General features: G+C 50.8%; 1 protein-coding gene and 1 long non-coding RNA gene across 2 annotated transcripts; one reads left to right on the forward strand and one right to left on the reverse strand.

Annotated features, from left to right (window-relative positions):
* Window positions 1-814: 814 nt before the first annotated feature.
* Window positions 815-17,953, reverse strand: FAM89A (family with sequence similarity 89 member A). Its single transcript, XM_037060233.1, has 2 exons — window positions 17,652-17,953; window positions 815-1,924 (listed from the first exon to the last, which is right to left on the reverse strand). Exons 1-2 carry the CDS (start codon window positions 17,937-17,939, stop codon window positions 1,661-1,663), a joined length of 552 nt encoding a protein of 183 aa, XP_036916128.1. The 5' UTR covers window positions 17,940-17,953; the 3' UTR covers window positions 815-1,660.
* A 471-nt stretch (window positions 17,954-18,424) lies between these two features.
* LOC118996697 (uncharacterized) lies at window positions 18,425-20,343 on the forward strand. Its single transcript, XR_005068542.1, has 3 exons — window positions 18,425-19,430; window positions 19,559-19,798; window positions 19,953-20,343. It is a non-coding gene; the product is annotated as an uncharacterized LOC118996697 (long non-coding RNA).
* The last annotated feature ends 6,724 nt before the right edge of the window (window positions 20,344-27,067 follow it).

The raw sequence follows: 27,067 nt of genomic DNA on the forward strand, positions 1-27,067 counted from the left end.
CCGTGCTTCCTAAACTTGGTGCATAGCTCTCATCAGTGCATCTTGTTAAGACGCAGGCCTGATCCGGCAGCTTGGGAGGATGGAAGACGGTGCCTCTCTACCCTGTTTCCAGGGCTGCGTGCCCCATGGACCACATCTGGAACACCAGATCTCGACCAGATCTGAAACCACACACATGGCCAGGCCCCACTCCTTCCCATGGAAGTTGGAATGAGGCTCAGTACTTTCCTAAAGGACCCCAAAGTGATTCTACCATGGCCAGGGTTGAGGACAGCTGCCCTCAAGTTCAACTCAGAGTTAAGCAAGGGCCCAGCCTCAAAGGAACAGACTTCCCCTTGCACCTGACAGTTTCAACTGCCCTTCCCCTCTGAATAGTATGTCACACGCTGAAGCTGTCCCACACTTAGCTACCACTTTCAACACAGGAAATAAGCAAGGATGAGCTTCCTTCTCTGTACCTCACCCCAGTTCCTGGCACGGGGTCGTGTCCACAACAGGCTGTCAACAAGCCCTTTCATGAGGATGAGTTTTACTTCCTCTCCGTCACCCCCCCAGAGGCATTAATAGGCAATTATCACAAAAAAAAGTACCAAGAGGAGTGAGGAGTACTCAAAGGCCGGACAGCCAGAGACCTCCCGGTAACGCACATGCAGAGCCAGCACTTCCAAGAAGCCAGCAAGAAGCCAAGAAGCTTCTTTCAAATTCTTCACATGCCATATGTAACTTACTTTCTGTTTTTGATTAGACTCAATGCATTCGAGCCATGAAAGTGGATGATTCTGAGTGCAGACCAAAAGAAACACAACCACAGACAGAGAGTTCAACATTTTATCCTCGTTTTTAGCTTACAAAGTGGAAAGTGTTCATAAAGGATTTTAATAAATACATTAAGGCTTAAGGTGATCGCTGTTCTGAGTGAAGACGGGGGTTCCCTCTCCACCATACTAGGTAACATTCAGAATGTTTTAAATGAAAGTCGTTTGCCACCCGATTGGGGACACAAGACAGGAGCGTGCCCGTTCCCCCGTGCGACACACCCTCGTACTCTCCTCCTTCCCCTAAAGCGGATGGGCAAGAATGATACAAATTTTGCCAAGTTAAGAGAATGCAGTTGATTGGCGTGACCTGATAGGTTTACTTTTTCAGTAAAAAGCTTCCACTGAGCCACCGGGACAGTTAGTAGTGCAGCTTAGAAATAAATAAAGCTCAACCAAGAGGCTCGGAAGCCTCACGAAACAGCAGAAAAGGCTGCCCACGGTACTGAGGCAGGGCGCGTGAAATGTTAGTGTCGATACTCGGTGAACTGGAGGCGAACCCCGCAGCGGAGGGCGCAGACCGTCTGCCGCCTGTCGGAAAGGGTCCAGCTGGAAGTCGTCTGGCAGGAAACGCCGTGGGGACCTTCTCTGGGATCCCCCGGTCTCGTCCTGAGTCTCAGCAGCAGAGCCTCAGTGCCAGGGTGTCCAGGGTACCGCAGAACCTCAGCCATTGAAAGCGCACTGCCACCGGCGCCCCCGGAGAGCTCCCTGCTGCCACACCGGTCCCACAGGCCTGGGGACCGGCCCGAGAGAGGGGCAGGGCGCCTCCTTGCAAGAGAAGCAAATGCTGACAGTGCATCTGGGAGCCAGTCACCTCCCTCCAGGGACCTTCTAGAATCTAGAGTCTAGATGGACTCCAGAATCCAGTCCCCACTGGAGAGGGCGGAGGTAGGCAGTGACAGGTCCCTCGGGGGGCCTCGTTCCCGCCCATCTCGGGGCGAGTTCTGCTCCTGGAAATCCTCTTCCTCCTCATCGAAGAAGCCGTTCTCCAGGGCGTAGCCACCATCCGCGTTCGCCGCCGCCTGGCACGCCCCCTTGTACTCCTGAATGGACTCGTGGAGGCTGTACAGCTGGCAGAGCAAAGACATGTCCAGCTGTCGGAGGCCGACCTTGAGGGAGGGGCAGCGGGGAGGGAAAAAGAAGAAGTCAGCAGGGAGTTTCAGTTCGGTGGGACACTGGGCCCCGGCCTGCTGGAGCCGGCACACCCCTTCTGCACAGCAGACAGCTCGGACCCAGTGTCCTGCGGGCGGGCACTCTGCATTGCCAGTGCTGAGACAGCCTCGACTATGTGATGCCCACGCCTCAGACACGACTCCAAGTGTTGGCAAAGGGTCACACCTGTGGGCACGGGGCCCAGCCTGCGGGATTTCCCAGGCACACCGTGAGACATGACAGCATTGCAATCTGGGGCCCCCAGCTGGTTGCACTTCAGATGCTGAGACACAGGGAGTCCTGTCCTCGTGCTGTGATCAGGCTCAGCAAGGACTCTGCTGTGACAGTCGCTGTCGGCCCCTGGGGCCACACAGCCCCCTGGCCAGTGACAGCGGCTCAGTGGTCAGTGCCCTGCACTACCCCCAGGAGCCCCCACGCTCTGACCAGCTCAGCCTCCAGGCCCTCAGGAGAAGTGGTCCAACCGCCTCTCCTCCTGACAGGGACCATCCTCTGCTAAGGTGGTGGTGGGACTCACGCTGGGGCAAGCGACTGACCAAGCCCAGCAGGACTGGGCTTCCACAAGTGTCCTGGGAACTATTTTCCCAACAAGCGGTGACAGAACAAAGAACATTTGAAAGTCACATAGTTGATGACCTGCAAGTTCCTCCCTTCCCCACAGCCCACCCCACAGAAGAGCACGGTCCGGACGCAAAATGCAGCGTTTCCACCCACCCCCAGGGAAGGGTTAAAATCCCCATGGAAGCGCAGCCCAGACCAGCTGACACTTCCCCCTGCGTGAGGATCACCTGGGGATCCTGGGGACCCACGCAGATGCGGGTTCAGTAAGTCTGGGGCCCCTGGTGACAGTGACCCTGAGCAACGCTGCCAGGGAGAAACTCCAAACAACAGGCCAGGAGGCCCGCCTTCTCGCCGTGGCCCTTGGGCAAGCCGGGTACCCTCTCTGGGCCTTGCTGATGACGAAAGAGGAAAGAAACTTCTCTTACAGGCCTACCGGGAGGATTAAACAGAGCGGCAATTCACTGTAACAAGCAGTCACGACACCCCTCCCATGCCCCCAGGACACACTAAAGGAGGGGAACGCAGACATGGGAAAACAGAGCGGTGGTAGAGGACCAGTCCTCACAGCTCCCCAGCAAAGGGCTCTTCCGAGCAAGCCCGTCCGACGTCCACCCAAAGGAAGCCGGAGCCTGGAAAGAAATGTTCACTTGTGACGAGAGAGGGTGTTCCGTTTCAGGCTCTTCTTCACCCCCTTCCACCACTGTGAGTGCCGGAGCACACACTGCCTGCCCCTCCGCGTGGTTCCTTTCACTAGAAAAGGAGCCAGGTCAGTGAATGTAGCCTATTTTGCTAAGATGCTCAGCACAAGACCTCCAGAAGAGGGGAAAGTTCTATTGTTTCCATAGAGATTCCCCATTATTCTTGAATTCTTTCTACCCTACAGCTCCCACGAGGAGATGTTCTTAGAAGACCACCCCACCCCCACCCCAGTCAAGGACATGGCCTCCAGGCCCGGCTCTGCCACTTTCAATGGCTTTGTCCAGGCCCCTGCCCTCAAGCTGCTCACAAAAAGAGGGACTCAGCTACCCTACGGCCAGCTCAAACGCTGCGTGACTAAGTGTAGCAAACCACCGAGTCTTCATTCTAAATAGCAGGTATTCGGGGGTTTCCTGGGCTGGTCTCAGAGGTCACACCTGGCCCCAGGGCCTTCCCTGTCCAACGCACACCGTGAACCAGCAGCCACAGGCACCCCGAGCGATGTCCAGGCTGCCACACGCCACATCCCAGGTCAGACACCAGCGCTCCGGTTCCAGATCAGAGTGTGAGGGCTGGGAAAGTGGGTCCCCGACATTATGATTAAAAATCACCCAGACGATTCTGATGTCCAGTCCCATGAAGAACCAGCATGGACACGGGTACCTTTCCTGGGCCACTCCCATTCACTCCCCGGGAAGCACTGAGTTTCAGGCTGACCAGGCAGAGGAGCACAAAGAATGCAGGCTCTGGGGTCTGCCTGCCCGAGTTCAAAGGCTGGCTCTGCACCCCCCGCCCCCCACTCCGGCCCCGGCCCCCCAGCCAGATCGTTCAGCCCCTAAGAGTTGGGGCACCAGCTGCTGCTGTCCTGGTTGTTGCTCTGTTCTGTTTTTCTCTTCCACTCGGGCAGCCTGCGGACCCAAAAGGAGAGGCAGCGACAGGTCCCTCCGGGGGCCTCATTCCCGCCCATCTGGGGGTGAGTTCTGCTCCTTCCAAATCAGCCCACTCACCTTCAAACAGATGTAACTATTCTCTACACAAGGTCACAGTCGCTCACCAGTAGGTGTAACAGCCGCACACACAAACATAATTTCTCTCTTCCTTTTCTCGAAGATAATTTCCATCCTGTCCCTCCATCCCCCTGAGAAAACTAAGTGGCTTCTCCAGCCAATATCCTCGGGTCCTCCTGCTGCTTGTGAGGACGTTCTGGTCCATTAGCCATCTAGACTTTTCTTCTGGACTCACTCCAATTCTCCAAGAGTCCTCTACAGGATCCGGGTTTGAAAACAATTACCAAGCCACAAGATTCTGACTCAGCCCATCTTTTCTAGGACTTAATATGAGGAATATAAACTTTAATAACATAAGTCACACCCTCCCAGAGTCTCACCAATATTTGATCCGAAAGTAGTAAAAGATTCATCTGGAATCCCAGAGGGGGGTGTGACTCTCACCCCCTCCTAAGTCACTCCTCCTGAGTCACTCTCACCCCCATGGATTGCCTGGGTGACCCAGGACTGTCTCCCATGCCGGGGCTGCATGAAGGGACGAGAGAGAAGTGGCAGTGAGCACCACGCCTTTGGACCTGATCTGACCTTCACCTCCCCGGGGCCTGGGCTCCACAACCTCGCTGGGTTTCAGAGGCTCTGGCTGCCCATGACATAGCACCGCCCCAAGACCCACAGTCCCAAGGCTCTTCCCTTCAGCAGGTGCCATTTCCAAGGGGCCCCAGGCCTAGTAGGACACCCACCAGGCCGGAATGGGGAGCTGTCCTGAACCCTCTGCTCCGCGGCGGCCGATGACTCACAAAGCTGCCTTGTCGTGGGGCAGAACGCTGGCCTAGAAACAGAGGTCTGAACCGCCCGCCTAGGAACACACCTCTTACCCAACCCAGCAGACTCCGAGCACTTAGACCGACTGAACGGGCTCTAAACACTCACACGCGAGCGCACACCCACATACAACCCAGCTCCTCTGCTTTCCTCAGACACCACGCTCCCTTGAGTTTACCAGAAACCCTCCGAATGAGCCAGAAGGACATGAGGCGAGTAACTACACGAACAAACCTAGCTTCTGTGCCAGGACACCTCTGCCTCAGCTGGGGATGTTTAAACACTCGCCCTTGAATTTTCTGGAGGGAAGTTGGAAATCCGGAGTTGGCAGTCCATAATCTGTTCTCTCCTCCCTGCACCTCACGCAGTGGGTCCGGGAGAGGCGCCCTCACCCAGTCTGTCCCTGACCTGTCCCCACTGTACCTGTTAAAGCCTCCTTGCTCCCCTGGCCCCATGCCAGCACCCCTCCACTCTGCAGACTTTGAATGGCTCACCACAAATGTTCCTCACTTTTCCCTCACCTTCTCTGCCTGCCCTGGGGCACGTGTACCACCCTGCTTTATGCCACAGCTCACACGTGAGTCTTCTCTCCCCTAACTGTGGGCACACCTGTAATGCAGAGACACGACTCCACTTTGGGTCCACTGGCACCCAGAGCAGAGCCCGGTGGAGCAGACACGCAGGGGAAGCACCTGGGTGCAGAAACGCAAGCTGCCCTTCCCAGGGAACCTCTGGCTGCAGAAGCATCTGGCAGTGGGGTCAGGCTGGATCAGCAGCCCTGCGCTACCTCCCATAGACAGGCTCAGAGGCAGCGGGTGAACAGGCAGCCCTTTGTGTCCAGAGCACCCCAAGGTGCCCCAGGACAACCTCGGACTACACAGTTTTAACCACATCATTGAAAAAACACATCTTGCCTGATGGGAGCAGAAGACACAAAACCGAGTTTCCTCCCCAGGTGCTGGCGAGAGGCGAGCTGTGTGTGCTGGGAGACTCGAGACGGCCAGCCCCCGCCCAAAGTCCGTGTCTCAACCCCCGAGGTATGAGGGTCCAGGGACGTGGCGGGGCACAGAAGGAGCATCCAAGAGAACTGAGCTGCAGTTGTGTTTCAGGACATGGTTAAATCCCCCATGAAAAGGAACTTCTCGTCCTTTCAGAAAAAAGTTGGGGGTCACCCACTAACTTCCCCACCATCCCCAACCCACCAGCACAGGGAGCCCGTGGTCTCCGGAATGGGTCCCCATGTCCCGGAAGGACAGCCAATCTACTAATTCACAGCTGGATTCAGAAAATACAGCTTTTTGAAAGCGCACCCTAAAAGAAAAATCTAGGTGGGCTCATTTAAGAAAAATCCAGACTGCTGAGACCCCGGGATTTGTAGCCTTTCACTCTTGATCTCCAAACAAGAACCACAGGCTCATTTCCGTGGCTTTACTGCCCGGGAGATTCCTGCCTCCTTCGGTCCAGGCTTCCTGCTTCCTTCCTGAGCTCTTCCTTGTCTGTTCCCACAGGCCCGCTGCATCGCCTGCAGCTCCGAGGTGCTCTCGAACCCACAACACCAACAATCCCGAACCACCCTCGAAATGGTTTCAGAAGTTCACAATAGGGCTGGCAGCCACAGAAACACATCTCAGGCAGGGTGGTGGCTCCCCATGGGGTTTCGGGTCATTCAGTCTTTGGCAGAGATGGGGGTGGGGGAGGGGGAAGTTCTTCCTAACTTTTAAAATAGTGTAATAGAAATGTCACCATTAGGAAACAAGCCTTAGAAGATGAAAGGAATCTTTAAAAGGAAACTTTTTGTTGATTGAAAACAAAGTATCATGAAAAGCTTTTGGCTATTTTTTTTTTTTTTAGAAATAAAAAAATCGTATTAAAGAAAACATCTGTTCTACTTAAGAAACGAAAAGTAAAAGTTGGGGTAATTCACTAGTACGTTTAAGAGACGTAAACAAAGGCAACATCTTCCCAAATACAGCAATGAGTAGAAAACAAAACATACAAGAACCGGTCTCCTTTGTGCCTGGCTCCACGCTGAGCAGGTTCTGGGGGGAAGCTGGCAGGTGCGGGCGCTGGGATGGGGGAGCCTCAGCAAGTCACACCGGGCGGACTAGGGAGTGAAACCCCGCCCCCCCACACCACCCCATCATCTCCTGTCCCTACGATTCCTCAGCCTGAGATGAAACGCACCCCGTCTCACAAGGGGCAGTGGGATTTAAGCTGTAGAATCAGAAACTATAGTATGGGGTCCTGAAATAGAGGGACAAACGCAGAGAAAGTTTCCTATCTGAACGTTTAGGTGGAAACATAATGGGTGATGGGAGCATGGGAAATCATGGTAGCAGCGCACGATAAACACTAGGCAGCCATTTAAAGGAGAGAGCAGTTGTGTGTGTGCCTGAGTAGAGCAGAAACCTTGGTCGACTGTTAAGTCACAGAACAGTATGTGTAGTAGGAACCCGCTTTGTGTGTTTATGCACACACGTCTGCAAGCTTTTGACTGGGAGAGGGAATGCTGGCCTGCAGAACTTACTTCTGGAAAGTGCAATTGGGTATTTACAGCCTTTTGTACTGCTTAATTGTTTTTCCCCAACAAGCATAATACTCTCACATTTAAAAATTAGTCATAATAGCCCTGGCTGCTGTGGCTCAGAGGACTGAGAACCAGCCTGTGAACCAAAGGGTCGCTGGTTCAATTCCTACTCAGGGCATATGCCTGGGTTTCAGACCAGGTCCCCAGTAGGGGGTGCACATGGGACAACCACACGTTGATGCTTCTCTCCCTCTCTTTCTCTTTCCTTTACCCCTCTCTAATAAGTAAGTAAATAAATAATAAAATCTTAAAAAATAAAAATGAGTTATAATAAAAAGAAGGTATAATAAATGGACGCACACTGCTAGTTAGAATGCATGCTCGGAAAACCTTTGTGCAGGACTGATTGGCAATGTCTGTCAAAAGCCTTCAAATGCTGCATAGCTTTTAATCAGTAACTAGCTTACCCTGGGTACTGACTGTAGAGATGACAATCAGAACCGTACACAAGTATGCAACTGACCCCCACCCTGGTTCTGGCTGGTAGGCGTGGATTCTGTCAAGGTGAGGAAAGGAAGCACTGAAAGCTAGCAGAGCAGGGCCCTGGGCCGGATCTGCAGGACACCACCATGGTGCTCTGACCACTGGGCAGCACGGCCTGCAGTCTGCACCGGAAGGAAGGTGCCACACTGCCAGCCCCAGCACCGCAGGCTGCTGAGTTCATCGGTGATCTTTATTGTTGGCTTTTCTGAATTTTCTACATTTTCTGCTATAAAAATGTGTTGACGTAAAGATGAGAGAACTTTTACAGTTACCCTTTTTAAAAATGTGATGACTGAACTATCACATACAGAGGCTTGTAAGCGTATCTCAGACCAGACTTGGTAAATGCCCCAAATCTAATCAGGGTGTCCACCTTGTATCCGCAGGACTGGAATGTAATAAAGAAAGCAGCGACCTCACAGACTGTAACCTGATTTCTGAATAAAGGATGTGTTGACAGCAGGCTGCTGACCTGCATACTGTTTAGAAAAGGAAAAGCAAAGGGAAAGACTCCTCCTGGGGAAAGCGCTGTGAGCTCTACTAACTCAGCTCCCAAGCTTGACATACGGGCCCCTGCAGCGCCTCCGAGCTCCCCTGCGGGATGTGGCTCTGTCTCCTGTGAACCTTCTCCTCCCCTGGGCGGAAGCGCATTTTGCTGTTTGACCAGCTGCATCTCCTGTGAATGACTGACCCATTGATTGATTTCCTCGCCAGAAGACATTTTTTTCATTGCTTTGAGAGAGAGGTAACAGAGAAACATCAAGTGCTTGCCTCTCACAGGCTCACCAATGGGGATCAAACCCACAGCCTGTCGGAATAGGAGATGGCGCTCCAACCAAATGAGCCACACCAGCCGGGGTGCCTGCAGATGCTTCAGAGTCACCAGGCTGAGGACTGGACTCTGAAGAGGCAGAAAAGAGACCGCTGAAGCCAGACCCGTGGCTCACCCCACCCCCACTGCTCCTCCCAGAAAGAAATTCTTCCTCCCAGAAACCCCAGGTAAGGCCGTCAGAGCTGGGTTTCCCGGTACACCAAGAGCATCCCCGCAGAGAGCCCACCCCGAAACTGAACAGTTCCCATACGGACATCCTTGTTTATTTCCAACCTAAATGAGCGCTTGCACCAAATTCAGTCCATTTCCTCTTGTTCTGTCCCAGGCACAGATGAAGAAAAGCAGTTGACCATTTTCTTCAAGAAACGTCTTTGCAAATTATTTCACCTTTTTGCCGATTATATAAATGAAACATTCAAATGTATTAAAAATTCAATGGTTTGTAATTCTATGAACCAGTCTTCCCTAATTCCACCTTCTACAGCAGCAAGCTTCGAATGTCTTGTCTTGGGACCTCTTTTTACTCTTAAAAAGTTATTGAGGATCCCAGAACTCTTGTTTGTAACTATTTATATCTATATTACAAGAAATTTAAACTGAGAGATTTGATTATTAATCCATTTAAAAAGAATATACCCAGCCCCAGCTGGCATAGCTCAGTGGATTGAGCTCAGGCCTGCGAACCAAAGGATTGCGGTTCAATTCCCAGTCAGGGCACATGCCTGGGTTGCAGGCCAGTTCCCAGCAGAGGACGCACCAGAGGCAACCATACACTGATATTTTTCTCCCTCTCTCCTTCCCTTCCCCTCTAAAGATAAACAAAAAAAAATTTAAATTTAAAAAATATACCCATCACATGTTCATGCAATCATGTTTTTTTGTGAACCATAACATTTTGTAAATCTTTTTCATGTCTGGCTTGTCTGCTTCTGCATTTGATCCTTTGTGGCATGTTGTTTGGCTGACAAAAATCTGGCCTCACAGAGATGTCTCTGGGAAAGAAAAGAGCACGTTAATGGCCTTTCGATAATTGTGGTTACTCTTCTCCCACACTCCCCCTCAGTTGGCTGCAGTGTGGAACTACGAACTTTTCACACTCTCACATTAAAACCCACCCATCTCACACTTTGCGTGGACTTTTCCATCAAGCAGGACTGACTGCACTATCAAGCATTAGTGATGAGAGAAGCGTGGAAAATTGATGCACTGAATTATGCAGCTCTTCCAAAGACTGATACATTTCCTACTTAATATTTTACAAGTCACATTTGTCAATATGACCACCCCATAATTATAGGCCCCAAAAGGATCCGTGTGAAGGGTAGCTTGTATTCTGTCACTGTCTTGAATGACATCCAATTCATTGAAATTCCCTTGCTATATGAGGAGGTGCAGCTAAGAAAGAAAATCTGAAGCTGAAATCAGAAAACCAACTTCGTGGGCAATATATAGAAAACTTTGTTTTGATTTGCCTATCTGTGGTATTAAGGGATGATAAACAGCTTGTCATTTCTCTCTAACTGTGTGGAACTTGACCATTTTATCTCCAATTCTAAGTACAGTCAACAACCTCATAAAACAGCCTGGCTTCACATTCTTAATCTCCACGTGTATCTTGGTGATCTTGTGCGGTCAAGCCCCTCCAGGCTAGGGCCCTGCAGTGGGCAGGGGCCACCCCTCCCGTGAAGAGCACTGGCCTGAGGACTGAGGCCCCCCTTCTCCAACCCGCACTCCCAGTCAAGGACAGCGTCTCCCTCCCCACTCCTTAAAGACAGGATTCTCATGTCTGTAAAACTAGGCCAGCTCAGGGCTCTGAGGGCCAGTCAAAGAATCGCACAGAAAGTGCTCATGAAAACTGAAAAGGCCCCCACGTCTTTAAAAATGTCTGTAGATCCCCACGGAAGGCCAAGGGTTTTCCTGCCTCCCAAGTTCTTAGCGAAGAATAAACATGTGCTAATTGTCTGTGAAGGAACGACCCACAGGAGAGAAGGAGCAACCCAGTGAGCTCTGCCGACTTATCACTTGGAAACATCTGGAACATGTGGGCAAGGAATGGGGTGACTAGGAGGCCATGGCTCCGGAGAAGGAACTTGGGCAAGAGGGGTGAATATCTGACCCAGCCAGTCTCCAGGCTGGCTTCCTGTTCATGGAGCCTGTGGTCTGTCTGCAGGCCTTCCTGCACAGTGTCGTGAACATTCACACTGTTCGAGCTAGGGCCTGGAGAGAGAGAGAGAGAGAGAGAGAGAGAGAGTGAGTGTGTGTGTGTGTGTGTGTGTGTGTGTGTGTGTGGAGTTAGGTGGGCCTTCCAGAAGCAAAACCGCAAAGCTTCCGGCTTCTGCTTGGTGGGAGTGAAGTGCACCAGGGCCACAGCCCTCCTCTCGAGCCCACCCGGGGCATCCTTGCCCACCTGGCCTCTCAGATCCACAGCATCGCAGGGCCAGGGCCCGAGCCAGGTAGGCACTGATGCCTTCCAGATGCAAACATGTCGGGGCACCAGCGCATTCGAGACTCCCTGTGAGTGAAGAGGTGCCCAATGTGCCAACGACCAGGCATTTAACACTCACATTTAATAGACAAACATCTCTAACCAAAGGTTGCAGGGCGGGGGTGCTGTTTGTAAGGTATTTCTGAGTTAAGAGCAATATTAATTTATGCTTTCCGCAGAAAGATACAGGAATAGTCAGGGAAATATTAAGTGGTACGAAAAAACACCTTTCAGTCCTTCATACCTTCACATCTTGGGACTACAAGCAGAACCTCACTGAGAGAGAACATCACAAATGCACAGAAACAAACTAGTGACCCCACCACCAGCCCTTACTGCCCACCCCACCCCACAGACACACGCGGGTTCTCACAGGCACAAACTATCAAAGATACTTACTTAGTTTTTTTCTTTTTGGCAAGGATACTTGGATGGGGACAAGTATTGTATGGGGTAATTATGGCCTAAAAAAATTTTTTTAATGGGGCAACTTTTTTAAAGGTTTTTATCTATTTTTAGAAAGAGGAGAATGAAGGGAGAAAGAAAGGGAGAGAAACATCAACGTGTGGTTGCCTCTCATGTGGCCCTCACAGGAGACCTGGCTCACAACTCAGGCATGTGCCCTGACTGGGAATTGAACCAGCAACCCTTTGGTTCACAGCCCACACTCAATCCACTGAGCTACACCAACCAGGGCCTAGGCCTGAACATTTTGAGAACTATTGCAGACCGAGTAACTGTTGGTGAACGGGGTCCAACGGCAAACTTGCACCACTCTTCCTTGTCTGCTCCCAATTCTCTGCATGAAGTGGGTTGACGACCACGTACGGCTGCGCACGTGACCTCAGGGACACCATGCACGGTGCAATAGGTAGGTGCTGCTCTTGTGCCCACATGATTGTATGACAGAGCACACTTCTGCAGGCGCCGCAAACATCCAGGAAGGCATGAGAGCAAAAGAATTCCACCGCTATACAGAAGGATCCTTTGTGGCATTTAATCCTCAGCTTCCAATAGGGGATCTGGAGCCTAAAGTAGTGAAGTGAGTGGCTTGCCAAAATTGTATCACATAGTTTCATAACAAAATTCAAGCTTTTGATGCCTGGTTCCTAAGCTTTGTGACTCTTAAAGGGCCCATAAGAAATACAGATCCTGCCAGATTCTGATCCTGTAGGGATAAGAAGGAGCTCAGGAATCTGCATTTAAGCAAGCAGCCTGGGGCATGTCCAGGCTGGAGGGCCATCCTCTGGGCAACACAGCGATGAATAATGCGGGTGGAAGGCAGTACTAAAGGCCCTCAGACAGCCCGAGGCTCCTCTGCTCCTCGCCCATCAGGAATGGGAGCTAAGGCCCTCACGCCTGCCAGATGGCATTCCACAGGCGATTTGAGGCTAGACCTTCACCTCAGCCCTTTGGAAGACCGTGGCCTCCTGGCTAAGACCTTGGTTTCACATGTAGGACAAGAGCTGGGCCCTGCTGGGATGCGCACTGTCCAAGCTAACGCCCAGCCCCGAAAGGAGAGGTCACTGTGCAAGCCCACTGGGCCTTCGGTTACCCACTAAAATGCGGGGAAGGGCAGTGTGGCTGGTCTCAGGAATCACATTTTCCCTGAGACTATATTCTTCGCCCAAACCACTGTGGTTCAAACTCAAAGGTCCCTGCGGATGACTTCCCACTTGTGCGCAGGTAGGTGACCGAAACAACCGTTTGATGGTTTGAAGAATAAAAAAACGGAGGCAAAGAGGTTCCAGGTCAAAGATGTTAGAACCTGGTGCTGCTGATTTGGGGAGGGGAATCCAAGGATCCCCAGGGCAGCTGCCCGGCGAAGATCTCCTGCCCCCAAGTCGGAGACTCTCTTTCAGCCACTACACTTTGTGGGACTCTCCTGGGTGCATAAGCTCGATGCACTAACCTCAGAGCGGCGGGGGCCCGGTAGACATCTGTGTGAAGAAAGGTGTAGGCCAGGTGCCTGACTGACAGAGTCAAGGGTCCCCTTCAACCCCATGCAGGGGTATGATCCGCCAACCAAGAGCCTGGCAGCTTAGCAGGTCAGAATCTTTCTAACTCTGTGTTCTTGAGGACAAAGGATTTTTATATAGAAAGAGGTCTGTGGTAGATATCTGGTATTTGGCTGCCCAGCAGGCCCCTCCTCCATTTCTGCAAACTGTCCTTTCTTTGGAGAATCCCTACCCTCCCATGTGATCCTGACCTCAGGCATGACAAGCTGGCCCAGGCTGGCCAGGCCACCGGAGCTGGGCACAGGGGCGTCCTTTGTCACAGTATGTACAAACTGGAACTAAGATGTGTGACCAAAACTGACAGTGGTGATGACACTGTTAGAAGCCATATTCCAAAATGTAGCAAAAGTGAAATGGCAGGCCCTCACCGATGTAGCTCGGTTGGTTGGAGCACAGTCCAGTAAATGCAAAGGTCACAGGTTTGGTCCCGGTCATGGCAGCCAGGAGAGGCAACCAATCGGTGTTTCTCACTGGGATATTTCCCTCCTTCGCTCGCTCTCCCTCCCTTCCCCTCTCTCTAAGTGTGTTCCCAGCTGAGGATTGGAAGGAAGGAAGGGAGGGAGGGAGGAATGGGGGGAAGGAGGGAGCAGCACCAGACCTCCTGGGTTCCCCAGCAGCCCCATCCTAGTCCGTGTCTGTATGTGCCCAGCCCTGCACCGAGACCCTCCTTTTGCGAGAGCTAGTGCATTTCTACGACCAATGCGGAGCCTGTGGTCAGAAACTGAGACGTGGTCTAAGCTACAGCAACCCTATCGCTGCAAAGGTGGCCACGTCTGTCTACCAGACGAGCTACACTCCTCAGTGTCCAGATGGTTCCTAGTCCTCTTCGTGTCCTCCACAGCCCTTTACACCTGCCACACACTCAGTAAGTAAGCATCTGCTGAGTGTGATCTAAAAATAGTCTCTGATGTTTAAACAAACCCAACTCAGCTGCTTGTTTTAACAGACTGTTTCTGGTCTCTAGCAAAATAACAACCTGAGTGACCATCACGGCTTTGTACATGGGCCCACTGGGGGAGCGGAGAGAACCTCAGGGCGGTACAGAATTTCAGAGGAGGGGTCCCTGGGATGGGAAGTGCTGGAAGTTGGAGTGGAAACCACGACTTTCAGAGCAGAGCAGGGGGTCACCGATCATGGGACAGGACTCTGGCCACCCAGGCTCCCCTGCCCCCACGGCCCTGGACACCAGCTTCCCCCAGTTCCTGCTCACCATCCTGCGATTGACTCTCTCCAAACCTAAATACCTCCTCCAGCCTCCAGCTCCACATGCTCAAGTGTTTCAACCACTCACCCACTGATGTCACGGCAAACTGCCTTCCCCTGAAAGCAGCCACTCCGCCTGACTCCCCTACTGTTGTGACGAACCCCACTTTCCCCGTGACAGATTATCAAGGTTATCACTGCTATATAATGGGATCCACGCAGTGACCAAAGACAGTATGTTGACCTGGAAAATGGTTGCAGTCTCTGCTCCCAAAAAGCAAACCAGAATGTATAGCGTGATCCATGCGTGTGGATGTGTGTGGACACACTCATGCAGGCAGCATAATGCCATGTTACACAGGCCCAGGAGCTGGACACAACTGGCTGAATTTATGCCCACAGGGGCGGCACCTAAATTTTGAGTGACTTTTTAAAACAATATAAAATCGACTTTGAGGGTCTATCTCATGGAGAAGTTACAAGACGATGTACGAAGTTACAGACGGCGTTGACCTTGTGCTCACACAGGAGGTATCCCCCAAATGCTAACAGTGACTATCTCTAGGTGCGAGGACTGTAATTTCTAATTGTTTTGCTTTGCTGAACTTTCCACCAAAGGCTGGAGTCACCTCTGATTCCTTTGTATCCCCTTCGTTTAGTACTTAACCAGCAATTCCTGCAGATTCTGCTTCAGAGACGTGTCTCCTCATATAAGGTTCTTGTTCCACATTTGCAGGTCCCCACCCTGCTGGAGGCTCTGGCCTCCTTCCTGCATTCCTGTAGCATCTCTCGCTCCCTCCTGCAGCCTCCCATCCAATTCATTCCCCAAATTCCCACTCTCCACACTATTCTCCTGCTCCAACCCTTGCCTGGCTACCTGAGGCTTTCCACCACCCTTGGTCCGTGGTCCCAGCCCCTGGAGAGCACAGCGTTATTTCACCTTCCCACCCGGTTCCCAGGGCAGCACTCAGTTCCTGGTTGCTGCCCTATGGCCTTTTCTCTTGTTAAAACTCCATGGCCTTCTGAGACAGACATGTGCCTGCTGCTGGAAGCCAGCCCCCTCTCTGTGCTCACAGAAAACAGGGATTAACTACATTCTGCCATGAATTCTAGTTGCATCCTTCGACACAGGTGTGACCTCAGGCCTTCCAATGACATAGATCAACACACACCACTCTGCAAATAATTCAGGAATGAACTCCCAGCTCTAATCTCCCCCCAGTGGGAGCCTCAGCTTAAGGCGACCCCTCAGACCTCACAGCCCCAAGTTAGTAAATCTCTTCCAAGACCACAGTACTTTCAGTGACCTTGTGACACTTCTCTAAAGGGACTTGTCAAGGCCTGTAGCTCTGTCTTTATCTTAGCTGAATACAAAACAGACGCATCCTGGCTGTTTATTTTCCTTGGGCCTCGGACAGGCCAGGCCAGGGAGAGCGCTGGCCCAAGGCACAATGGTCAGATCAGGGCTGCACTTGACTCAGAGGGACCTGGAAAGTTACCCTTGGGCATGGCAGGCTGACTCCCAGGCCGCCCCAGGGAGGTTTCAGAGCATGTTTATAAACCGGAGAGTGTGACAGCAGGAGTGGCCCCAAGGTTGTCCTGTCTCTGTCCCCGTATGAAACTTTAGGGGCGGGGAAGGGTCCTCTTCCCGCGTCACTCCCACATTTACCCAACAGCCAAGTTCAGTCTGTCACCATACCAGGCATGGGTTTATCTAATTCAAATGCAGCCCTGGTTTCTATGAATGTTTCTTAATAAATAAAAACTGTTGCTTGGAATTTAAGTCGTTTTACAAGAAGCTTAAAGCATCTTCTCAGAGAAAACTACTTCAATGCCAGATGCAGAGTGAGAAGACAATATCTGACTGATTTAAAAGTGATAAGCCTGCTTTTCTAGATTCAAGTCTCCGCTTTCAGAACAGTTCAGATGCCCCTCTAAAAACAGGATGTGTACACTGAGTTTTTTCTAAGCAATATCTATATGCATATTTAAAGGATTCATACGATAAATATTTTGGCAAAGTAATTCATGTGAGGGGAGCCACGTTCATAGATTAGACTTCCTAACTAAAGAATGCCTTTATTTACCTGTACTAGGACGGGGAAAGGACCTGCACTAGGGGAGAGAAGTGGGCAGATTCTAAGAGAGGGAGGCAGCCGTGGCCAGCAAGAAGGTTAGACAGGGGTGGCTTTTCAGTTCGCGCCTGGCCTGGCCGAAACCGGGAGGAGAAAGCTGGGGAAAGCCTCAGTGACACCTCAATCCAAGCCCTTGCACCGCTTTTGGCATCACCCTAAGTCACGCGTCCTGGTCCACAAACACCTCCTGGACTTCTCAAGGACTGGGGGAAACTGCACCCCATTGTCCGCAGCCCGGACACAGCCCAAAGAGCCGCAGGGCTTCCCCCAGACGGGAGGACACAGCTGCCCGGCGCGGAGAGCGGTTAGGGGCGCCTTCGCCTTCAGCACCATCTGCGGCCGCCCCCCTCGCGGTAATCGGATTCTGCTGGCGCCGCCTGGGGTGCGGGGGAGGGGAGAGGGCTGTTGCAAGCTGCTGTCTACACTCGCTCGGACAAAGCTGTCCTCCCCAGGGCAGGAAAACACGATCGCACCCCGATCTCAACCCCGCGGGCGCAGCCGCAGCCCTTCCCCGACGCGGGAAGCCGGCTGCCCTCTGCGAGGGGTGACAAAGGCGCCTCCCGCCACCGGAGTTTCCGAGCCAGCGGGACAGCGGCGGCGGGTCTCCGAAAGCTGCCCTCTGAGAGCGGGGACCCTCCCTGGGCGATGGTCCAATCGTGGGCACAGAGAGAGCAAGTGAAAGGGGAAGAGGACAGAGCCCGTCTTTCGCGCTGACTCCCGAGGCAAAATAAACAGAGAGGGGCGGGTGGGCGCGGGGACTTCCGGAGCAGGGCACGGGTCCCGCGAACTCGCCCGAACGGGAAGGCGCCCCCCACGCGGCCCGCGGAGCCCTCTTACCATCTCCTTGCGGAGCAGGGCCAGCGCGGCGTCCAGGTTGGGCGGCTTGGTGGGCAGCGCCGAGCTCCGGGCGCCGCCGCCGCCCCCCGCGCCGCCGCGGCTCAGCTCGTCCTGGATGCGCGACTTCTGGGCGTAGAGCCGCTCCAGGTGCCGCCAGCCCCCCGCCGCGCCGCCGCCGGACGCCGAGTGCAGCAGCCCGCTCAGGCTCTTGGGCAGCGGGGGCAGCCCGTCCACCCGCAGCCCCCGCGCCGCGCCCGCCGCCTCCGGCGCAGCTCCGGCCCCGCTCATCCCGCCGACCCCGCCACGCGCCCGCCGCAGCCGCCCCAGCGGAGCTCCCGCGGCCCCGCCCCCTTCCCGCCGGCGCCCCACCCACTTCCCGCCCCGCCCCGCCCCGCCCCGCGTGCCCGCCCGCGCGTTAGCCCCCGGGAGCCCCGCCGGCCCAGCTTACTTCCAGCCCCGCCCACTGGCCCCCGCCCCGCCCCCACCTGTTTTCTCCCGCGCGCCAGGCTCCCGTCCAAACCCTCCCCGGACTCTCCGCGGCATCCCAGCCCCAACGCCCGCCCCCGCCCGCTGTCTGCCTCCGTGCAGCGTCCGTCCTCGCTCACCTTTAGCGTCTCAGGGGGGCGCCCCCAACACCTGCCCGCGCACCCCCGGGACCGACCCTGCCCCGGCTGCCCCACTCCCGGCCAGGCGGGTCCCCGAACAGCCCCCAAAGCTGCTCTCAGTGACCGAGGGGGTCCCTATTTCAAATGTGCTGGATGAGGCTGGCTGGTGCTGGGGGGTGGGGTGGGCGGGTGGTACAGAGGCTCTGGCTCGAGGCCCGCAGGACGTCGGGGAGAAAGCCGGGCGGTGCTGGCGATCCCGCCCGCGGTCGCGGTCCCCGAGGCCAGGACCCCCCGGGAGGGGCCCGGGGGATCGAAGTCTTGGCTGCAGGACCCCCGCCTCCCCGCCAGGGCGGCACCCAGACTCGCCCCCGGGAGGACTGGAACAGCCAGACCCCAGGGAGTCGCGCGTTTTCTTAAGCTTGTGGTCCTTCTCCGTCCGTGGCGCGTCCAGGGACAGCAGCCAAGACGAGCGCCAGGTCCATTTTGGGACTTCAAAACAAACCTGTCTTTCACCCTGGCCGCGAACGCACGAGTACTTCTAAATGGAAATGTTAGGAAAGCAGAGAAAAGGATTAAATCTCATAAAGTATCCATCCACTCAGGCAAAAATAACACTCGTGTCTCACACCTCAGAGGGAGCAGGCAGAAGCGGAAACGGTTTCCCCCCTTCTAGGAAAAATACAGATGACAGTGACAACCAGACTACATAGAGATCAAGGAAGGGGTCGAGGAAGTGAGCACCGATTTGCAGACACAGCCCTACTGCAGATGAGACACCAATACACAGAGTGGACAACTCAACGCCCGCTGTCTATGAGTTTTCAGTATTAAACGGATTCAATCGTTCTAAATATATGCAACAGGATCATACATTACGCAGTGTTCTGGGCGCTTCGGCAGCATGTAAAAAGCCTTGCATTTTGGGGGGGCTTTCCCCCTTTAATCTACAGCCCCTCAGAGTCCACCTCAGAGCCCACCTCAGAGCCCACGTGTTTAACATTGGCAGATGTCCCTGCTGGCCCCTTGCAACCGGGTGAGACTGACAGCGAAAGGCTCAGACAGCCGGACTGAGGGCATGGGGGAGGCTTCGCACCCCACCCACTGCCCAGGGTTCTCCACATCATCGCTGTGCCTCGCCTTCCACTAATCACCGAGTCACATTTCTGGATTTCAGGTACTCATTCTTTCGCCTATTTAAGCAGTGGGTGTCTCGGGAGAGTGACATATTTGCTGGTGTGGGAGGAAGGGAGAGGAGGGGACGGAAGCATTCTCATCTCTCGTTCACACCCTGGCACGAGTTAGTGTAATTGTTGCTGACTGTCCTGCGGAGACTGTGGGAAATTAGGCGATTGCAGGCCTGGTTACCTGTGGTGCAATGAGGAAAGACATCATTTCAAAGGATCAAGGCGCTGAAATCATTTTAAAGCTCGCACTTGAGAGGATTGTGGATGGCGTAAAGGAAAGACAGTGAGGGACAGTTTAAATGATGCCAACCACGCAATTGTAAAGGCAGGCTCTGCATTCTGGGAGATAATCAATGAGGTGAACACACTTAAATAGTCCCCTTTATATCAACAAATAACAACCCAGTGTGAATGGAAATTTCTAAAGAATTTCTGTGGTACCGGCTAAGACTCTAATTATATAAACCCAAAACATAATTATGCAAAAGCCTAACAAATGTTGTAACCCACAGGGAGTGTCAGTGCCTGCTTATTGAAAGGCCAACCTAAGGTGTCTCTGAAGGCTCCTGCTGGCAACAGGAATGAAGTAATATGTAACTTGAAAATATGTGTTTTGCTTTCATCCAGTTTTGAAATAACAATATTATGATCTCAAACCAGAAGACCCAGCTATTTCTTATGCAGCTAAGTCAGTCTTTTTTTTTTTTTTCCTTATCTCTTTTGTTTGGTTTTGTCATTCACAGGCTCTTGGAAGTCAGAAAATACAGACTTCTAATTCAGTGCTCTATTCATTAACTCGCACCTCTTCTCAGACTTTGTAGATCAAGGTTGGGAACCTGAACCTGGAGCACGGAGCTCAAAGTGTCAGACATCTGATGACACTGGTGGATCTAAAGCAATGCTTTTTTTAAAAAAGAAAATTTACTTATTTATTTTTTGAGAGAGGGGAAGTGAAGGAGAAAGAGAGGAAGAGAATGGCGACCCTTTGGTTCACAGGCCAGTTCTCAACCCACTGAGCCACACCAGCCAGGGCTAAAGCAATGTTTTCAAGGCCGTGAACTTATGACCTTTCAAGGACTCATGGAGAGGCATTCTCATCTTCATCCTTCCACTGGTCCAGCCACGTCTTCATCCCACCTCTCATCCCTACCCACTTGGTACGTGCTTTCTGAAACATCAAGAAAACCTAGAAAACGCAGTAAATAAATTAAAACATTTTAGAAGAATCTGCCACAAGCTTTTTTTCCTTGAGCAAAAAGAGGCACCTAGGTGAGGAGACTTGACGAGATCAGACAGTGCCCTTCGGGAGAGGAGAAGGAACATAAGGGTTTCAGCAATAAATCAGGTGGAAGTGGAGATGGGGAAGTGGGATAGAGAATTTGAGAAGTCTTTGTGGGGAAAAAAAGTCAAGAAGAGATGGAAATTAATGGGCAAGCTGGTAGGAGGGAAAACAGTTTTAAAAGGAGGGGAAAATGCTTGGATTATTATCACTCATTCATATCTCCCTCCCTCCTTTTCTTCCTACCCATTTAATCTATTTTATGCCAGGCAATGAGCCAGGTTCAAAGATATAAATAAGTTCCTTTGAGCTAATGAAGGAAATACTTTTAAGAACATGCTAATTATTCTTGTTAATGAGGTACCAGCTTCTCCTGAAACATCTGAAATAATTGGAGGGTCAAACTCGGTACATACAGCCTGCCATTCAAATTTCAGAACTTTCTAATATTTAGGAATAATTGTCCACCGTGGTGGCTTCTAATTTAAAAAAAGCCCTTTCCATGTGTTCTCTCATTTATCTCCACAGCAGTCCTTATCTAGTTCAAAGTCCTTTTCAGTTAAAAAAAAATGCCTCTTTTAGAAAGCATTTTTAACTGTCAGGACCTTGGTTAAACACTGTTCTCCAAAGTCATGTGAATGGCTGTTCTTCCGCCCCAAGAAACAGCTATTGTCTTGCTCTGATACCTTCTTCCGGTCCCACATCTGCGGGTCCCATAGCTAATCTTCTGTGGGGCTGTGGTGTTGAATCGCTCTGCCCCTCATCTCTCTCCTCCAGACACATACTGCCCATCGGTACTTTTCTTTAGAGGTAGTGCTCACAAGGAAGCGAAAGATTCCAGGTGTCTTTGATGGGTTCTCCATAGCCTTGGCCTGTTTCCCCCACCTTACTGTTTTCCTCCTTCTTTTTGAAACTTAAAATCGAGTTAAAGTTGGGAGTGGGCACAGCACACCTCTGAATAATGTTGAACTTTAATAATCCAAGTGTAGTATGAACCCTTTTCTAGGGAGTTGCACAAGAGAATAACAGGCTATCCCCATAAATGTTAAGATGAAACAAATATGTGTTTGTTTAGGCCCAGGACATTTCTGGAAAGATGTGTAAGAAAGTGGGGAAAGGAGAGGGAGAATGTTAACCTTTTACTTTATACCCTTTTGTACTATTTGCATTTTGCTTTAAATATGAAATGAAACGTATGATTGCAATTTTATTTCTAACTACATTCAGTTAAAAAATAATTAAATGCCTTTTTAATGTGCTACAGTTAAGCTGAAAGCTTATTTTTGTGTAGCTGGATTTTTTAACCCTAAATGTGATACTTTACTTTGACTTATATTTATTAAATTTCATCTTGTTTTATTCAGCCTGTTGGATCCAATCTGGGAAAATGTTTTTGAGCTTAGTACCTATCTTTCTCAAAATTATCTCATCTGCTAAATTAATAAATATAGCATTTATGGTGATGATAATTGTTATCAAACCTAATATTTTTAAGGGTCTAATATACCTGTGTATGGTATAAGCAGTATACCATAGTATACTGCCAAGAGTATCTCATTTACTCTTGATAACATTCTTTACGTATCTCATTTACTCTTCATAACATTCTTCAAGGTTGGTGCAATTATCTCCATTTATGGGCGATGAAACCAGAATTAAGAGAAGAAAGTTAACTTGCTCACATCCACACATGTCATAGCAGTAGAGCTGAGATCTGAAATTAAGGTCTCTCTGACTCAGAGCAAATAATTTTTTTAATTGTGAGAAAAGCATAACATGCAATATCTACCTCTTTACAAACGTTTAAGTGCACATTACAGTATAACAAACAATATGCACCTTGCAGAGTGGTGCTCTTAACCACAGCAGGACCCAAGCCATCAATGAACACTGATGAACAGGGTCAAGGGCAGGAACTTGTGCGAGAGACCCTCCTCCAGTGGGGCGACAATTTGTCAACTCACGTTCCTTGTGTACATTTCTACCGTTGCTCTTAGCTCTTTCAAGGGCTAAGAGTGCTTAAAAGTGAGCTGTCCAGTGTGATAGCCACTAGCCCCACAGGCCTGCTAAGCACCTGACATGTGGCTAGTTCAAATCGAGATGCACCGTAGGTATAAAATACACATCAGATGCCAAACAGCATGAAATAAAGAACTGAGATATCTCATTAGCAATTGCTTATGTTGATTGTATGTTAAAATAATAATATTTTGGATGTATTTGGTTGAATAAAATATAGTATTAAAATTAATTTTACCTCTATTTTTCAGAAGACTACTAGAAAAAGTATAATTACATGAGGCTTGCATGCGTGGCTCCCATTATACTTGTATTGAACAGCACTGAGCCTCAGGGACTTACAACTCAGATATACATATACGAAAGAGTTAAAAACAATGAAAAGCATTGTTAAATAATAGAAGTACTTAAACAGACTCCAAGGATTCACAATGGGAACCATCAGTAGAGAAAGGCCTTGGAGAGGGGGTTGGACTCCTCTGGGTCTTTAAGGAGTTAAAGAGACAGGCTTTCTAGGCCAAGGTGAGTGACACCTTGGAGTTGAAGAAGAAATGAGGAAGAATGCAGATGACGACCAGAGTAGGTCGGGTAATGGAAGCTGAGGAAGCCGCAGAGTCCAGGAGGGGTGGACCACTAGTCAGCAAGTCCAGACCTGCGCCCTTGGACTGGCTCTTCACTGTAGAGGAAGCATAGCTATTTCTGGAGCTTGAATGATGAAATCCATGGAGTTTTTTCCCATCAAAAGTTCTCACATATTTATTACTGAACAATCCTACTATTGCAGAAGCACAGAAACAGAGCAAAAACTCACTTTCCCAAGAAAACATATCCCCCTGTCCAAATGGGGGCGATGTTTTCCACATGGCAGGCTATGACACCAGTGACCCGAGTACGGCATCAACCTGTGTGCTGTCTCCTTTGGGATTCCTTACAGAGCCAGCTCAGCCTTCCCTAGTGCCTCCTCTTAGAGGCGCACCTGATTTTCTTACCAGTTTTTATGTGACTCCATTGGAATGGGATGATTCTGCTTTCGTTTCTCAGCCAGGAATCGCATGATCCTCAAACTCTCGTGAGACAAGGTGGCAAGGACACAGTCAAACACACACGCCAGGAGCAGAGAAAGGGAGAGAGGGGAATCTGTGTTGTAGGGCATTAACGTGGCCGAGATACTGAATGGGTGGAATGGGGGAGGGGAGGAGCTGACACACTGGAAAAAGGAAACAACAATTAAAAAGCTGAGTTTTCATCCATGCAGGAGACGAAGCTGGCCCTAGACCAAGGGTGTGACTGTGAAGATGGAGAGGAGGTGTAAGAGACATTAAAAAAAACACAGTACTCGATGACTCGTTGTGAATAGAGAGATCTGAGAATTATCCTCAGAGCCTGTCTCTGCATGCTTTCGTTTTTATCCTGAATAAATGAGAGCTGAGAGTATGACTGTCGTGGTCCCTGGGACTGTCACACACAATAAAAGCCTCTCAGTTGATCAGACTCGAGTTGAAACAAGCCATTCAGGAGCCCCCTGATAACTGCCAGCGTTTCCAAGAATCCTCTGCTTGGGCTGCTCTTTGCAGATCCTGTTCAGATAACAACACAACTGAAACTAGAATCATGGATTCCCCCACTGGGCACTGCTCACTGTCCAAATGAATGTCAACTGGCGGGGTTAAAATGTGCGGGGAAGAAAGTGGAGTCAGACAAAGCTCTCGGCACACACATTTGCCGGCATCCACACAAAGAGCGAGGGGAATTAGAATGGAAATAGAATCGGGAGCACCAGACAGAACTAATTCAGACAAAGTCATCAGTGTTCCGGGCAGGCATCCAGTGAAGGTGAAAGGTACCCTCTTCAGCAGCACATGTTCACCAAACTGAAGGGCTAAGAGTGGTGTGGGCCCGCAAGTAGGTTACTCCCTCTTTTATTCTTCCGGTGGGAAGTTTGGCACCAAAGTTTAAATAGATTTATGAACTCACTTTATGCAAATTTCTTAGCAATAAATTGAAAATAACTTTAAAGTAATGGCTTAATTGTCATCTTTCCTGGATACCCTGAGATCTACCATACTCATTTATTGTTTCCCTTTACTGGTTCATTCATTTATTTTTTTTAATTTACTGTTTTTTAAACATCTGTGGGCCAGCCACTGTGTTATATGGTAGGAATACAGTTTCTGCCCCCAAGAAGCACAGGAGGCCAGCGCATAAGCTCAGACGTCATGTAAATAATTGTTCTCCTGACTGAAGTGTAGAGTTGGCAGTGGTGGGGGGAGTGTGGCCACACCCAGTCCACTGACAGACAGCTCAGACAGGAGAGCAGTGGGATCAGCTCTTATAATCCATTCTCATTACTCATGGGTTTGGTATTTGCAGATTCTGGGTTGCCGAATTTGCCTATTTGCTAAAACTTATTCGTAACTTTGAAATCAATACTGTGGCACTTCCGTGGTCATTCATGGGTGTGTGCAGAGGTGAGCATTTGAGTGCCCTGCCCCCCCCCCCAACACGTGCATATTCCCTTTGGTGCCTTTGCTCTCTGCCTGCCTCCTACCCTGGCTATTGGGGCACCTCCTCACCTTGGGCAAAGAACTCCTTGTTTGGCGTCAGTCCTGTGGAACCCACTAGCCAGGTCAGTTCTGAGGCTTGTTGGATGGGGATGGCAGAGACCCTGTGCCTCTAGATGCCAGTTTATCCTGCAAGCTGATGCTCTTGGGAAAACAAGTGGCCCTGGGGAGTTGAGTGTATGACTTGTTTTCAAACTCGCCTCGTCTCCTCTACCCCCTTTAAGCTGTGTGATGGCAGAGGCTGGGTTTGGCTCGACATCAACTCATGCTCAGCATCTCACACCTTGCAAAGCGCAAAACAGGTCTTCAGGAAAGATTTGTAGAGGCAGTCTGAGAAGTGGGACCTTAAGGCTGGTGAGAAGGAAAGGTGACGTCATGGCTGGTGTAGTAAGAAGAGGACGCCTGGATGAGAAGCAGGGCTGTTCTTTAACCCTTAAATTGTTCTTTAACCCTTAAATTGTCATTCCAGTTTCTGTCATGGAGCTGGGACCTGGAGGCTTCGCTCTCTACTGTGTCCCCAGGGCCGGATTGAAATCTGGTGCATAGAAGCCACTCAATAATTACTCATAGACTAAATCATCTCTTGACTTGGCTCTGTCACGGTGCCAGGTTTGCAAAGAGATACGAAGGGGGTTATGTGTGGTCCCACACTCACCGAATTTCCAATCCCAAAGATGAGCAACTGCTCGGAGGAGGGCAAGGCTGTAACTTCAGGTATTTGCCTGACTTCTGACTCTGGCCATGTGGGGTCACGGGTACCAGAGCTGCTCTCCTGCCTTAAACAACTGGAAGACTGAACAAAATCTAGAAACATCTGTTTTCAGATATTAGACAATGGGCCTCTAGGGGCTGTGGGCCCTGAGAGACAGATCTGGAAGCACTTTGCAGAATTCAGGCAGGAAAGGGAGGGCTTGCTGCAGAAAGGACTGAGTGAAATTTAGGGAGGCAGAGGCAGCTGGAACTTCTCGGGCGGAACGTGGGAGAGGAGAGGGAAGAGCTACTACGCCAAGATGCCCAGAAATCTGTGTGGGACTTACCTTGAAGTCTTGGCTGCGCGCCTACCTAGCTGCTCATGCGCGGCATGTAGTGCTGAAGAACCACTGCTAAGCAGCTGTCGCCGGAGTGTCCACGGGGCTGGGGGTCACTGAGTTCCGACCCCACACAGGAGAGAGCTCAGGGGAATACCCACCTCAGTCAGTTGAGAAATCAGAGAGGCACTTCCTAGTAGTAGGACTGTATTTGCATTGGAAGTAATCAATTTCCCAAGAAGGCATTTATTTTTAAGAACTATGAAAAGTTCTCTTTCTTCCTTTATGTTCAAACAAACAGCTTAACTATTTTCTTTTTTTAATTTAATTATTGTTCCAGTACAGTTTTCTGTCTTTTACTCCCATCCCAGCCCACCCCCCACCAGTGCTCCCCCCTCCCTCCCTATTCCATCCCCCTTCGGTGTTGTCCATGTGTCCTTTATACTAGTTTCTCTAAATCCTTCCCCCTTTTCCCCTGAAATTCCCTCCCCTCTCCCCTCTGGTCCCTGTCCCCCTGGTCTCTATTTCAGTGTCTTTGTTTTTATTTTGCTTGCTTGTTTGTTTTGTTTAGCTTCCTGTTAATGGTGAGATCATATGGTATTTGTCTTTCAACACACCTGGTTTATTTCACTCAGCATGATGCTTTCTAGTTCCATCCATGCAGTTGCAAAGGGTAGGAGCTCCTTCTTTCTTTCTGCTGTATAGAATTCCACTGTGTATATGTACCATAGTTTTTGGAT

The sequence above is a fragment of the Sturnira hondurensis genome, unplaced genomic scaffold, assembly GCF_014824575.4.
Source record: "Sturnira hondurensis isolate 20B ecotype Veracruz unplaced genomic scaffold, ASM1482457v3 Scaffold0011512, whole genome shotgun sequence".
Classification (NCBI taxonomy): domain Eukaryota; kingdom Metazoa; phylum Chordata; class Mammalia; order Chiroptera; family Phyllostomidae; genus Sturnira; species Sturnira hondurensis.

Coding starts and splice junctions, on each gene's coding strand:
- FAM89A (XM_037060233.1), bottom strand. CDS start 17,939: ATGAGCGGGGCCGGAGCTGCGCCGGAGGCGGCGGGCGCGGCGCGGGGG. Junction 1,925..17,651: donor CCCTGCTCCGCAAGGAGATG/GTAAGAGGGCTC, acceptor CCCTCCCTCAAG/GTCGGCCTCCGACAGCTGGA.